The sequence below is a fragment of the Pseudorca crassidens genome, chromosome 10, assembly GCF_039906515.1.
Source record: "Pseudorca crassidens isolate mPseCra1 chromosome 10, mPseCra1.hap1, whole genome shotgun sequence".
Classification (NCBI taxonomy): Eukaryota; Metazoa; Chordata; class Mammalia; order Artiodactyla; family Delphinidae; genus Pseudorca; species Pseudorca crassidens.
In genome coordinates, this window is record NC_090305.1 from 68,116,799 (window position 1) to 68,130,976 (window position 14,178).

Here is a 14,178-nt window from a genome sequence, read left to right on the forward strand (position 1 = left end):
GGCCGGACCCTGCTTACTCTGAGTCGGGTGACAGCTCCGAGATGCTGTGGGATGTGGCAGAGCATGGCGTGGAGGGCCCAAGCGCAGAGGCTGTGGCAGAAGGTGTGGCAGTGGTGTGAGGGCCCGAGGGTGTGCTTGAGGACTGCACGGCAGAGGAGAGGGCTGAGGAGTTGAAGGAGGCGAGGATGGAGGAGAGAATGTCCAGCTGTTCTGTGGAGGGGCCGTGGCTAGGGCCACTGGCTGGGTCTCCCCTAACTCTGAGCAGCTGCGGGGGTGGCCCAAGGCCTTCTCGCGAGGGGTGCCGGCTAGGCACGTGGTCCAGCCGCTCCCCTGAGTTCGAGCTCTTGGACAGAGAGTCCAGGGGCCGGGACGGCAAGAGGGGGTCCCTTGAGAGTTGCCGCTGGGGAGACAGGGGCAGAGGTGGGGGCTGTGGGTCAAGGTCCCGGGCACCATGGGGCGGGGGCAATGTGCTCAACCACTCGCAGGGCGCCCCTAGATCCAGCGCATCCCGTGACCCAAAGCGGCCAGCCATGGCACCAGGGTAGTCCCTGGGTGGCTGCCTCCGTGGTAGGGTGCTGCCCCGATCCCTGGGCTCCAGACGGCCTGGCACAGCATCCAGGCGTTCCTGGGAACCTGGCCGACTCAGGGGACGCAAAACAGGGGCAGGGGCCTCCTCCAGTCGTTCACGGCTCAGCTGCCGCCTGAGGAGCAAGTCCAGTTGTTCTCGGGAGGAGTAGCGGCTGGCTGGCTGCGAAAGGCTGCCAGTGCCCCCTCCGGCATAGATGCGACCATAGGAGGCAGCTGGCACAGCACGGTGGCCCAAGGTGGCTGCACGGCACCAGGACAATTCAGGGGCGCCCCGGGTCTGTGGCACCAGCGGGTACTGCAATCGGTTCTTCAGGATGCCTGTGGGAGGAACAAACGGGGGACAGTGTGTGTATGGGGGCCAGGAACTTCCTAGGTCTAGGGATGCAGCAGCCTCTGGAATCCCTGTGACACAGGGTTGGGGGCAGAAACCCTTTGGGGAGCGGGTACAGAGGCCGTTCCTGGGAATCCCAGAGAGGCTGCAGGATAGGGGTAAGAGTGAGGCAGTAATCCCCGGGGTCAGGACAGAGGCAGTCCCCGTGGTGCAGGGGTAGGGGCAAACCTCTCCCCAAGGTCAGAGGAGGGGCAGCCCACAGGTCTGGTAATGCAGGCCAGGGTCAAAGAGGCAGGAATCCCCAGGGTTGGGGCAAGAGCAGTCCCTGGGGTCCCTGTGATGCAGGGGTGAAGGGAGAAACCCCTTGAGTTGGGACAGGGACAACCCCTTGGGGCCCCTGTAAAGCAGGATAAGGTGGCAGAAACCTTCCAGGTTAGAGCAAAAGTTCTGAGATCTGGGGCAGAGCAGCCCCTATGGTCCCTGCAAAGCAGACTGGGGTTGGGGGAGGGGGAGGAATCCCCCAGGTCGAGGCAGGAGTGGCCTCTGGGGTCTCTGTGGTGCAGGCCAGGGTATGCAGGGCAGTCAATTCCCAGGTCAGGATGAGGCAGTCCCCTGGGACTGTGAAGCAGCTCAGAGGAACAGAAACGCCCATATCAGAGCGAGAGAAGCTCTCAGGATCCCTGTGAGGCTATTTGGATTAGGAGGATGAAATCCCCTGGCTCAGGGCATGGGCAGTCCCCAGGGTCCTTGAGGCACAGGCCAAAATCAGGGATCCATACCTTTTCTCTGGCGCTGGGCCCGACCCAAGGAGGTTTCATCTCCACTGGTCAGGGCCAGGTCCGGCTGGTTGTTGTTGGCTGCGTCCTTGCTGGTGTCCAGTCCCAGGCGCCTTTCAGAGCCCCAGGTCTGCAGAACACAGGGAGCAGCCTCACATCCCCCCAGGGCTGGCCAGTAGGACAAGAGATCATTGCCATCCACATCTGTGGAGCCAGGGCAGATAATAGGAGTCACCCCAGTGACTCACAACCCCTGTGATCCAGACTCAGTGGCCCCCTAACCCTAATGACTCCTGAAATCTGGGTCTTTCTCATGAAGCAGAGGTAGGAATAGCAGAGTGTGTCTCAGAGATCAATGGAATCATCCAGCGCGGGGGATACTGATAAGCTCCCCCTACTCTTGACTGGAGGTGGATAGAGCCTGGAGGTGGGGGAGCCTGACAGCTGAGGGGTCAGGAAGACCAGGCTGAACCCCAGCCCTCAGGGAAGAGGAGGGGCTGGAGAGATGACATGTCACCCTATAACATCCCTGACCTTGTTCTTCTGTTGCCTGGGCCACTCCTGGGTCTCTAGCCAGCAGAACTCTGCTGGGAAGCTGGATGGGGAGAGGTATGTGGGGGACCAGTGATGACCCCAGGTTCCCAATAAGTCGGTCCCAGGAATCTTCAGGGGATAGCAGGCTTTCTGAGTCACACCAAATGGAATATGGGGTATCTCTTGGTCGCCCATGGGGTAAGAGGGCCCCATCACCTTTGGGGTGTGTAAGGAGCCTCTCACTCTGGGCTGCCCGGCGGAGTGGACGCTGGAAACGCCCCCGCGTCCGGCCATTGTCCTCACTTTCTGAGGATGGGATGGACAGACTTCTCTCCTCCTCCAAGGACAGGTCACTGTCAGAGTCAGAGTCTGCACCTGGAGTTGGGAGATCAGGAGGAAGACACAGTGGTGGCCAGGGGAGGTGAGGGACTTGGGGGTCTCGAGGAAGGCTATGGCAAGGGGGCTGGGGCCTTGGGGAGAGAGCTTGGAGTGGGGGTAGGGACAGAAGGGCTGGGACTTGCCAGGAGAACCAGGCCTGGGTGGGTAGATGCTTCCTGGGGCCGTGACCTCAGGGGAGCTCACCCCAGCATAGTCAGCTGCTGCTCCCAATTTGGGGCAGAAGAATGAGGAATGGGGGAGAGACCCTCTACCTCCCTCCTCCTTGGGCCAGGCTCCCACCTCCACCAGCATCTCGATGGAACATGGCCACATCCAGGTCAGTGGGGCCAGCGTGAGCCTGGAGGCCGTGGTCAGTGTGGTCGGCAGCCGAGCCATGTCGAACCAGGACGTTGTCCCTGGAAATGCAGGAGCCCCCCCATCAAAGAGGGATGGGATGGGGTTCTTTGGACACAGGTGTGTCCGTGAGTAAACAGGTGCATGTGGAATGGCTCTGAAGGCACCCCTGGGTGTGTGGCAGGAGGTATCTGGGGCAGAGGTAGCAGCAGAGGCCCAGATGGCTGAGATGGCTGGAGCCACCCCGAGGACCTGGTAAAGTGGGGCTGGTCTGAGATGTGTGCCCCCCTCACGAGGAGGCCCCTCCCCTCACCTGAGGTAGCTGCGGCCCCGCTGGCTGTCTTGGTCCTGGGTCCGGCCAGAGCGGGCACTGCTCACTGAGGAGATGGTGGAGGCGCCCAGAGTGATGCGGATGAGGCCGCTCTCCTCGAAGAGGGCCGTGTTGTTGTAGGCCCCGGGGCCCTGGGGAGGTGGTGAGGCCAGGAGTGTGAGCCAGCCTGGAGAAGCCTCAAACCCTGGCCTCCCAGGGCCCCCACCCTGACTCCCTGGCCTTGAGAGCCCCTCACCGTCCCAGGCGTTGGCCTGGCCTCCTCGGGCGCTGCCTTCCTGCCCAGACAGGCTGGTGTCCAGGCAGCCCGAGCATCTGCGTTCAGGACACAGAAGAGCAGCAGCACCGCCAGGCCCTGCGGGTCAGCAAGGATCATTGAGGGGATAGTAAAGGTCAGTGAGAGGTCAGAAACAAGGCAGAGGTCAGAGTAGGGCCACAAGGGGGTCAGCTAGGGCTGGTGTAAATCACTGTGGGTCAGCAAGTGGGATCGGTCATTGCAGATTAGAGTGAGGCAGTGAGAAGCCCAAGGGGGGACCCAGTAAGGGAATCAGGGAAAGTCAGCAGACGCAGTGAGAGGTCAGAGTGGCATGAGTGACCGGGGTCAGTGAAGGTCAATGTGGACTAGCAAGCGGCCAGGAGCCTCAGCACTGGTGAAGGTCAATCCAGGATCAGCAGTAGTCTGGTGTCAGTCATCAGGTGGGAGTCAGCTCTAGGCCTGGGGTCAAGGCCCTGGGCCCCACCCTACTGAAGCCCCATCTGGTCCAGGGTGAGGGAGGGGTGCCAGAGTTACCTGGAGCCCACAGAGTCCAGCGTGGAGGTAGTGGAAGGCCAGGATGCTGTGGTTGACCGCCAGGAGGCCAAAGAGCCAGGAGGCACTGACCAGTAGAAGGAGCAGAAATGAGCTGCGAAGGGTCCTGCCGCGGGAACGTGAAAGGACACAGGACATGTGAGGGTCACGCAGGGCTCACACGGGAGACATGGGAGGACACGCAGGGTCACAAAGAGGACACCCAGGGGACATGGAGGGAAAGAAACTCACACAGAAACATGGAGGTCTCAGGAGGGCACTAGGGGAGTCTGGAAGTCACAGAAAGAACCAGGAGAGTACTCAGGGAACCATGAGGGAACACGGGGAAAGCAGACTGAAAGCAGTGGGTGGGGCATAAGAGAAAGCATGGAAAGTAGGTGGAAATGCACGGGGCAAAGGGCAAAGTGAGCCACCCAGGCCTTGGGAGATACTGGAGAGACAGCAGGGCACAGACAGACCTGTGGGGCCAGAGTAAGGCAAGGGTGCCAGAGAGGGACTGCAGGCCAGGGCAGATGTGACTTCATCCCCCTACCCAGAATCTGGAGCCCAGCCTGCACCAGGGATGCTCTGGGAACCCCCAAACCCCACCCAGGAGAGGGCTGCCATTCTAAGATCCCCCACTTCCTCCAGCCAGCCAACTCACAACGCAGAGGTCTTCTTGGCCTCCCTCTGTCCAGAGGAGCAGGATGTTCGGGCAGCGAGGAGAAACATCGTCCCATTCATCTGGACCCGTGGCCAGACATGTGGAACAGGGGCAGGGCAGAGAGAGACAGAGATAGTGAGAGAGACAGGGACAGAGAGACACTAAGACTCAGAGAGAGAGGCAGAACCAGTGAGAAACATACGCAGACACACACACACACACACACACACACACACACACACAATACATAGATCAAAAACAAAGAGAAACAGAAGAGGGGGACTCCCTGGTGGCGCAGTTGTTAAGACTCCGTGCTCCCAATGCAGAGGGTCTGGGTTCGATTCTTTTTTTTTTTTTTTTTTTTTGCGGTACGCGGGCCTCTCACTGTTGTGGCCTCTCCTGTTGTGGAGCACAGTCTCCGGACGCGCAGGCTCAGCAGCCATGGCTCACGGGCCCAGCTGCTCCGCGGCACGTGGGATCTTCCCGGACCGGGACACGAACCCATGTCCCCTGCATCGGCAGGCGGACTCTCAACCACTGCGCCACCAGGGAAGCCCTGGGTTCGATTCTTGATCAGGGAACTAGATCCCACACGCATGCCGCAACTAAGAGTTAGCATGCCACAACTAAGGAGTCGGAGAGCCACAACGAAGGAGCCTGCAAGCTGCAACTAAGGAGCCCATGTGCCACAACTAAAGGAGCCAGCGAGCTGCAACTAAGGAGCCCGCCTGCTGCAACTAAACCCAGTACAACCAAATAAACAAATATATTAGAAAAAAAGAGAGAGAGAAACAGAGGAGCTTAGAATCAGAAAAAGTCAGAGATAGGGAACCAGAGAGGGACTGAAAGATGGAGGTGGAGAGAGAGACAGATGTGGGGAGAGGAAGCCGAGTCTCTGACCCCACACCTCCCACCTCCATGCCAGTTGGGCAGGAACAGAAATGGAGGCTAAGCCCAGGAAGCCTGCAGACTGCCACCTGGCACCCTTCAGCTGATACCACCACACCTGCTGCAGGGCCGCCTCCCGCGACCCCCCACCAAGGGGAGTGCAAGGTGGCACTGAGTGGAGGGCACTCACCATGATGACAAGGATGACAGGGCCTGCAAAACTCCAGATGAGGGGCTCGTGGATCGAGATCCAGCAGAAGTCAGGGTTCCCGTAGCCCTCAGGATCCAGGCCGACAGCCAGGCCTGTTGGGGAGAAGAGATAGGACAGAGGAGGTGTATTCTAGAGCTGCTGACTCTCTCACGTATGGGGAGAAGCTGGGGTGGGGGCAGAGCAGCCTCCTCCCTGAGCAAATGGCAAGGGAGATTGAGGTTGGGGTCATGATCAGGATTGGGGGCAGGGGCAGGGGTCAGGCCATGTGATGGATGGAGGTCAGGGGTCACAGGCCTGGTTGAGGCCAGTGAGCAGGGCCCTCACCCAGCAGCACAGCAGGGACGCCCCAGCCCAGGGCGTGGTAGAAGCGCATGGCGCCGCGGTCCACATTGCGCGCCTCGACCTGCATGCGGTAGAGGTGCAGCCCCTGCACGAGGAGCCACGCGAAGGTGCTGAGGAAGAAGTAGTGCAGGAGGATGGCAACCGCGGTGCACAGCAGCTGAAGGCAGGGTTGGGGGGCGTCAGGACCTTTCCTGCCACGCCCCACCTCTGACCCCTAAACCACTGCACATTACCCCAGGATCCTGCCCCAAACCCTGGCCCCAACCTGAGCACCTCTGACCCTGAACTCTGGCCCCAGGCCTTCCTGGGCCAGGTGAGGTCATCAGGACACAGGTCCCCTGGCCCTGACCCTGCACCTGGTTTTGGGTCCTGTGGATCCCCAGCAGGAAGAGAAGCTCTGCCACTCCCAGGGCAGCAGCCACATTGGCATGGATCCCACGCATGTTGGACTTGAGGCTGCGCAGGCTCAGCAAGATGGCTGCGGTCAGCAGCAGCGCGGCCACGGACACTGCTATGACCACATGCGTGAACACAGCCAGCAGCTCCAAGTCACCTTCCAGCCGCTGTGGGGACAGGGATGGTCACTGGGGTATTGGGCACTCCTGCCCTTTGACCCTCCCACTTCCTCAGGACTCTGAACACAGCCCCACCTCACGGGGAGAGGCATCCATGAGGACCCCGAAGGTGCCCGTCCGGCTGCAGCGACACCGTGCGTGGGACCCGTTCCTGTGCACCAGCTCACAATCCCGTGCTGTCCACATGCCATGCTGGTCCGCCCTGTGGCCACAGGGCAGTCAGACCTACCATCCCCTCTGGGGAGTGCCCCATCGCCAGGCAGGGGTTTGTGAGAGGCAGTGGGAGGGGCCGAGGGTGCCTGGAGTTGGGGAGCAGCATTCCTCATGGGTCTGGGTGCACAGGGGCATTGGTGGGGGCCCCAGGGGCAGGCTTGGCCTCCCAGGGGCTACCGGGGGACCAAGGGTTTCCAGAGTGGAGGTCCTCACGGGCCAGGCGGGTCCCACTGCACACAGATGGCCTTGCTGCGATTCGCTGTCTGTAGCAGGCGGAACTCCAGGCTGATCGGGGACTCTAGGACACCCCTTAGGAAGTTGCGTCCATGGAACACAGCCACACTGACCACCGGGGAGTTCATAACAGGGTTCTGGGGAAGCCTGAGGAGACAGCCCACCTGGTCTTGGGCACTGCTGATCTCCCCAGGCTCTGGCTGCCCACCTCACTGTCTTCATGTCACTTGCCATGGCCCACCCAGAGTCTGAGATGCCCTAGAGTGGATGCTGTTTCTGAGAACCCTTTTAGCCTCTGTTGGGCTGCTTCAAGACCAGGAGTCCATGGCCTGGTTCTGCAGAAATGCAGCTGAGAGGCTTCAGACCCACTGCCCACACTGGAGTCTGAAGCCCAAGCAGCTACAGACTTTGCCTCTCAGTGCCCTCCCTTCCACCCCCGGCTGACCTCCTTCAGTCAGCCAGTCTTTGCCTATCTCCATCAGCCAGTTTGCCTGTCTGTCTGGCTCCTGTATCCTTTATGTGCCTGGCCCCAGCTGTGGCTCTGTGTCTGTCTCTTCATTTGCACAACTGCCCAGGACATGATTCACATGGAGCCCAGCATGGACAAGGCTCCCAGAGTCATGGGCAGGAGCCTCTCTGTATGATTGTGAACCTGCTCATTTGTCCACCAAAAAAGGGGGTGCTAGGCTGGGGAGAAGCTTGCGGGAAGCCCAAGGGTGAGGAGCCTGGGAGTAACTCTACTCATACCTGGCACCCCGGCGCTCGGCCTGGAACTGGGCAGGGAGCAGCCCCCCTAAAGTGCGGTAAACCAGGAGGATGACGATGGAGATCCCAGGCTCAGGCTCGGGCTCTGGGGGTGCCGGCGGGGGGGCCACACTCGAGGTGGTGGAGTTCTCCATGCTGCTGCCACTTGTGGACAGAGCTGCCAGAGGAGGGGGAGGAGTCACTGTCAGTGACCCCTGACCCCAAGCACCCACAAACGCAGCTCTGAACCCAACCCAGCATCAAGCATGGGAACCTCTTCCCTTTGCAGGTCCAGAACCAGGGTGGGTGCAGAGAGCAGAAGCCCATGAAGGACACATGGGTCCCCCCAGCACTGGATCCTGACTATCAAGGCCTGGGCGAGGTCACCTGCGGTGAGGGGGAGGGTCTGGCAAGGGGAGAATTGACAGTAGGGCGACATGGCATCTGGCTTAGAGGGCAAGGAACCAGGATCTGGCCCGTGGGTCACCCCAGGGCTCTTACCTTCAGGTGGGGACAGCCGTGGTGCCTGGGAAGGGAGCAGCACGTGTGTGTGAGGATCCCAGGCATACTGGCCCCGGAAAAGGTTGCTGTGGTAACGAGGGTAGCGACGGGTCCCCCGGCTGGGACTGGGGTGCTCCATGCGGTCAATGCTGAGCACTGCCCGGGAGGAAGAGGGGTGAGACCCATGAAGGATCTCCTCCCTGTGCTGAGAGTCCCACTCCCTCCTCCTCCCATCCTGTACCCAAGTTCCACAACCCATAGCCTCCTTGCTACCAGCGCAGAGCCTGTCCCTGCAAAGCGCTGAAGGTGGCAGCACAGGCTCCTGCCACTAAATGTTGACATCAATAGCCCCCAGCCCCTCAGACCTCCAGGTCCTTGCCCTTTCACGGCCCCCTGCCCCGCCCCACCCTACCCTCCACATACTGATGTTGGGTGTCACCAGCCCCACGGGATTCAGGTACGTGAGTTCCATATTCTTCGCGAGCGTGGCCGCGTACTCCTCCAGGTGCTGCACCAGCCCGGCGCTGCCTGGGGAACCCCCAGGGGCCCGCTGCCCCAGCGCTGCCCACAAGTCCCCAGTCTCTGGAGCAAGCAGTGCAGAGCCGGCCCACAGCAGATTCTGGGAGGAGGGAGGTGAAAGTGGGCCCAGCCAGGTGAGGATGTGTGAGGGGACAGGGCATGCCTGAGGGGTCTGGCCAGGTGCTCAGAGAGGTCCCAGTAGGGTGTGGCTCTGGAGGGGACAAGGGGAGAGAGAGAGAATCCAGGGCCTTCACTTCCCCGGGGTCGGGAGGGGCCTGAGCAGAGGGGCGGGGGTCAGGGCCAGGGGATCGGGAGCCCAAGGTGTAACCCCACCTCATTGAAGTGGGCGTCTTGTGTGGCTGTCAGCCCGAAGCCCTGCTGGTGACTCTCAAAGGCCAACAGGTGGGCCAGCAGGCGGGCAGTGACTCGGACATCTTGGCTGAAGTAGTGGTCAGTGTGGCCAGTCACCTCCCGTAGCCTCTGAGCCAGCTTCTTAGCCTCCACTGTATCCAGGACTGTCTTGTTCAGCTCTAGGCCATCCAGCTGCCAGGACAAAGATGGGGATGGTCGCTCTGTGGTCACTTAGGCCTTTCTCAAAAGCCTCACAAGAAGAAGAGTTTGGATTAAAGGGCAACTGGGAAAAGCCCAGGAGGTCAAGGGCTGGGGCATGATGTCTGGGGCCCAGCACAGGCCTAGGGAGACTGAGGCCAGGGCCAGAGCCAGGGCTGGTCTTGAGTGCAGGGCAAAGTCTGGGCAGTCTCACCAGCAGATTGAGTTCTCGAAAGGCAGGGGAGGTACAGTTGAAGAGGTCAGGCTCCAGCCAACCCTGGTCCTCGTCGCATAGCCGCACGGCAGCTCCTGAAGGCAGTTGACCCCTTGTCAGGCCTGGGGCCTGGACACCTTCATTGAGGAGGTGACCACAGCACCCTCCCCTACCCCAGGGGGAGCTCTGAAGCAGAGACCAGGTAGTAGGCATCCACGGCTGGACCCCTGGATAGAAAAGCCCCAGCCCCCAGCCCAGATGGGCCCCAGGCGCTTGTCAGTCAATTCCTGAGGGGTCTGTGGACCATTTCGAACCACCATGACATAAAGAAGAACACAAGGGCAGGACTGTGTGTGTGCATGTGCACCCAGACACACACACACAGGCCAGGACAGCTTCACAGACATGTGGCCCAGGGCAAGAACACAAAAACCAATGCTCACACTTGCACACGAGTAGATGTGTGGCCCAGGACAAACACACAGATACACAGTGCACCCCCAGGAGAATTTTGTGACCAAAATGAGGTGGGGGTGAAAGTTCTCACACAAATTTTAACTGCCCCAGTGGTGACTTTGCTGCCATCTCTCCCTTATCTGTGAGATTGGAATTAGAGTTGAATGAGAATTGACCTGGGCCTTAAGAGAGCTTGTAGCCACCAGCAAGAGGTCCCCTGACTTAAACACAGAACCCCCTCCCCAAAAGACAGACACAGACGCGTGCACAGGCACAGAATGACGCACAAGAGCATGCACACGCAGACAGTCTCTGTCCAGCCACTGCAGAGACCTCAAGCAGCGGGAAGGGTTCTGTGAGGACCTCAGGTAACAGAGAGGAGTCTGTGGGGTCCTCAAACAGAGGGCAGGGGTCTTTCAGGACCTCAGGTAGTAGGGAGAGGCCTGCAGGAACCTCAGGAACTGAGAAGGGGTCTACAAGGACCTTAGGAAGTGTGTGTGGGGGGAGGGGGTGTCCTCAGGCAGTGGGGAGTGGTCTCTGAGGACTTTAGGCATCAGAGAAGGGCCCCCAGGGTCCTCAGACAGTCGGAAGGGGCCTCCAGGGGCTTCAAGAAGCTGGGAGCAGCTTTTAGAGACCTCAGGCAGTGGGGAGGGGTCTGCAGGGACTTCAGACAGCAAGAGGGATCTGCAAAAGCTCTGGCAGTGGGAGGGGGCGGCGCACCTGAGCAAACACGTACCCCTTACCTGCACCCCGCAATCCTGCCCAGAAGCCAAGAGAAACAGATGGAGGCTCAATGAGGATGTGGGGAGGAACCCAGAGCCCCTAAGAGGTAGGGAGGGGCCCACATCGACTCCTACCCCACTCCCACCTCTTTGTAGGAACAAGGCCAACCAACTCAGGAAAAGAGGTGGCTCCGGCAAGCCAGAGGTCAGGCCTTCCCCGACCCTCAGCTATTTGCCTGTCCCCCAGGTACTCACCCAGAGCCCCCCGAGGACAGGGCACTGAGGCCAAGACACCAAACTTGGTCTGAGGCCACCACACACCAGATCTCAGGGACTTGGGGCAGGCGTCATAGAGCACTAGGGAGGAAGGAGGCACTGAGCCAGGCAACCAGGGGCTGGAGCAAGGGACAGCTACATCCACTGCCCCCCACCTACCCCAGGCCCACTGCCTACCACTCTGCTGCTGGCCTCATGGGAGCTGGCCCATCAGATTCTGTGACAGGTCCTCAAAATACTTGGGGCAAATGTGGGAGTGCCTGGGTGTAAGTGGTCTCCCTCAGAGAAGCCTCCCGGAGCCCCTACCCAAGAAGCCAAGCATGCCATGGGACTTGGTGACAGCGTGCCAGAGCCAGCCCTCTGTATGTGGAGCTGGGTGGAGCCTGCTCACCCCGGCAGCCGCTGGCTGTCACCTCTGCAAAAGGACTGTCACAGCTGTTGCACTGGCGGCCAAGGGCTCCTGGGCGACAGGGGCACTGCCCGCTGTGGGGGGCGCATGAACGTGAGGTGGAGCCCACAGGGTAGCAGTCACATGGGAGGCATGAGTCGCTGCCCCGCGGTCGGTAATGGAATTCCTGTTTGAGAATGGGTCAGGGGCCTGAGGTCAGAGGTCAGGGCTTAAGGTAGGGGTCTCAGGTCAGGGCTTGGGGAATGAGTGGAATCAAGGGCAAAGGGTCAGGAGAACAGTGCTCACAGGCCAGAAGGAAGACTGGCCTCAAATGAAACATAAGAGAGGGGTTAGATGTCAAGGACAAGAGATGGCAGTTAGGTCACGGCATAGGGGTAAGAGGTCAGGGGCTGAATCAGGTGGCAGAGGTCAGCAAGCTGGATAAGAATCACAAAACATGTCTACAGAAGAGTTAAAAGGTCAGGGGACAGGGGACAGGCGCACCTTGCAGTGACACTGCCCATTTGTCTTGTTGCAGTTGGGGTCAAAGCCCTTATGAACGTCGCAGTTGCAGGGGCCACACGTTGGGCTCCCCCACCAGCCCCGTGGGCACTGTTGGTCCATCCTGGGGTGGACAGCCACGTGAGACGCCTCCACCACATCTCAGTGACCCTCCCTAACTCCCACCAGCTCTTTCCATCATCTCAGCCCCCAGCCCCTTACCTGTGCTCACAGTGGTGCCCAAAATAGCCACCTACACAGTCGCAGGTATAGCCATGGGGGGCCCCAGGGAGGTGCCGGCATGACCCCTGATTCTGACAGGGGTTCAAGAGGCAGGCGTCCACACAGCCCGGGCCATAGTAACCTGCAGGTTGGGTCAGGGAGCTCAGGACACTGGCCACAGAGCATGGGAGGAAGCAGGCACCTGTCCTTCTCAGTCCCTGCCTCCTCCAGGCTCTCCAGGTCCCCCCATCTTCACCACGAGCCCCAAATCACCCTGCCCCCACCCAGGCCCCACCTGGCCAGCAGGTACAGGAAAAGGTCTGCCAGAGGTCTCGGCAGTCAGCATGGGGTGGGCAGGGCCCAGATGCACAGGCGTTGGTCACGACACAGCCAGGTTCCACGTTCACTCGGTGGCTCGGGGGAAGCAGGGCTGGGGAGCCCGAAGGCGTGGAACCAAGCCATACTCCCTATGGACACAGCCAGCAAGGGGTGAGACCCATGCCAAAGCACCTTAGCCCCAAGCCCAGCAGAGCCAGCCACCTGCTCTGATGACCCCTGACATGCAATCTCCCTACAAACCCTAGACCCTGACCCAATGGTCCCAGCTCTGTGGCCCCATGGGACCCCTAATCATGTGTCCCTGACACAGGCCTCTAATGACCCTTGATAATCTAAGCTAGACTCTCACCTCCAACAGCACAGAGAGGCTGGATCTGTCTCTGATGGCTCTGGGTCACCACTACCCCTATGCCAACCCCCATGTGAATGCAGCATTTCAGGTCCCAAGGCACCTCTGATCTCTGACCACTCACCCTACTGCCCCATATCATGTTCGCATGCTGACGCTCACCTGAATACAGCCAACCAGACCCTTAGAAGCCTCCTCTTCACTGCTGGGAGGCAGGCCTCCCACATGGAGTCGCTTTACCTTCAGGCCCTGCAGCTCACTCCCCACCGCCAAGGTGTCCTGGAGGAAGAGGACAGTCAGCACTAGGGGTGTGGGGGGGACCTGATGGGCCCCTGCCCTACCCCAGTGTCAGTTTTGGCTTTTCTAGGCCTTATCCTGCACCACCATGCTCTGTCCCTCTGGCCCAGAGGACTGGTCTGGAAATGAAATGCTCCCGAGTATGGAGGACCTGCTGGAGCATGGGGGACGGGTGACAGGAAGTTTTCAGTCCAGAGCTGGGCTCAGACTGGCCCTTCTCTCCTGGACCCAGAACAGACCCTAAAATTCCATGACTTTGAGCTGGGAAGATCAGGAGACCAGAAAAGGTTTCCAGAAGTTTGGCAAAGTGCTAGCTGCAGAGGTACCCCAAGAGTAGGCCAGAAATCTGCGTAGCCTCCCTGACATGAGGAGGGTGTAGCAGAGTGGGCTCAGAGCGAGGACATGAGGAGGGGGACTCGGGGGAGAATATCAGACTATGTGCAGTGGAGGGAAGTGAGAGGACTAGAGGTGGGGTCAAATGAGGTGGGTCTAGTCGGAGGCTGAGAATGGACCACCCCAGGGTTAGAGGTCAGACCTGGAAGAGGCTAAAGTCCAATGAGACCATGAGGACATGGTGGCCCCGCCGGCCACCTGGCTCCTCCTGCAACTCCAGCCGCAGATCATGCCATCGGCCATCACTGACAGTCACCTGGTCCAGGAGGATGTGGGCAGCGCGGCCCGAGCCCCTGGTCACTGTCACAGACAGCAACCCCCGATCCAGCTGTGGGTAGAGAGGCACAGCCCTGGGGTCAGAGCCCCAAGTTTGGCTGGGGCTAGGAGTATCAGGAGGTGAGATCTGAGGGCTCAGAGGTCAAGAATACCAGAGGTCAGTACAGCAGGGACAAGGCTATATTTGGCACATAGGGCACTGTGCCCAGGGACACTATGCAGCAGAGAG

At 60.2% G+C, this 14,178-nt stretch overlaps 1 protein-coding gene across 2 annotated transcripts in view; it reads right to left on the reverse strand.

Annotated features, from left to right (window-relative positions):
• CELSR3 (cadherin EGF LAG seven-pass G-type receptor 3) overlaps window positions 1–14,178 on the reverse strand; it is a 35,827-nt gene that overhangs the window by 3,309 nt on the left and 18,340 nt on the right. The window contains exons 11-36 of one of the 2 annotated variants that reach the window (XM_067754234.1): window positions 13,816–14,001; window positions 13,146–13,262; window positions 12,591–12,762; window positions 12,296–12,437; window positions 12,077–12,197; window positions 11,576–11,759; window positions 11,164–11,265; window positions 10,930–10,944; window positions 9,731–9,825; window positions 9,301–9,510; window positions 8,872–9,067; window positions 8,449–8,604; window positions 7,951–8,125; window positions 7,183–7,350; window positions 6,832–6,958; window positions 6,538–6,744; window positions 6,164–6,338; window positions 5,819–5,931; window positions 4,741–4,820; window positions 4,080–4,203; window positions 3,528–3,644; window positions 3,275–3,423; window positions 2,908–3,023; window positions 2,446–2,604; window positions 1,699–1,899; window positions 18–906 (exon numbers count right to left, since the gene is read on the reverse strand). In XM_067754234.1, coding sequence (XP_067610335.1) covers window positions 18–906; window positions 1,699–1,899; window positions 2,446–2,604; window positions 2,908–3,023; window positions 3,275–3,423; window positions 3,528–3,644; window positions 4,080–4,203; window positions 4,741–4,820; window positions 5,819–5,931; window positions 6,164–6,338; window positions 6,538–6,744; window positions 6,832–6,958; window positions 7,183–7,350; window positions 7,951–8,125; window positions 8,449–8,604; window positions 8,872–9,067; window positions 9,301–9,510; window positions 9,731–9,825; window positions 10,930–10,944; window positions 11,164–11,265; window positions 11,576–11,759; window positions 12,077–12,197; window positions 12,296–12,437; window positions 12,591–12,762; window positions 13,146–13,262; window positions 13,816–14,001 — 4,496 coding nt within the window. The remainder of the gene's footprint in view (window positions 1–17; window positions 907–1,698; window positions 1,900–2,445; window positions 2,605–2,907; window positions 3,024–3,274; window positions 3,424–3,527; window positions 3,645–4,079; window positions 4,204–4,740; window positions 4,821–5,818; window positions 5,932–6,163; window positions 6,339–6,537; window positions 6,745–6,831; window positions 6,959–7,182; window positions 7,351–7,950; window positions 8,126–8,448; window positions 8,605–8,871; window positions 9,068–9,300; window positions 9,511–9,730; window positions 9,826–10,929; window positions 10,945–11,163; window positions 11,266–11,575; window positions 11,760–12,076; window positions 12,198–12,295; window positions 12,438–12,590; window positions 12,763–13,145; window positions 13,263–13,815; window positions 14,002–14,178) is intronic. The other variant, XM_067754235.1, reaches the window with a different exon arrangement.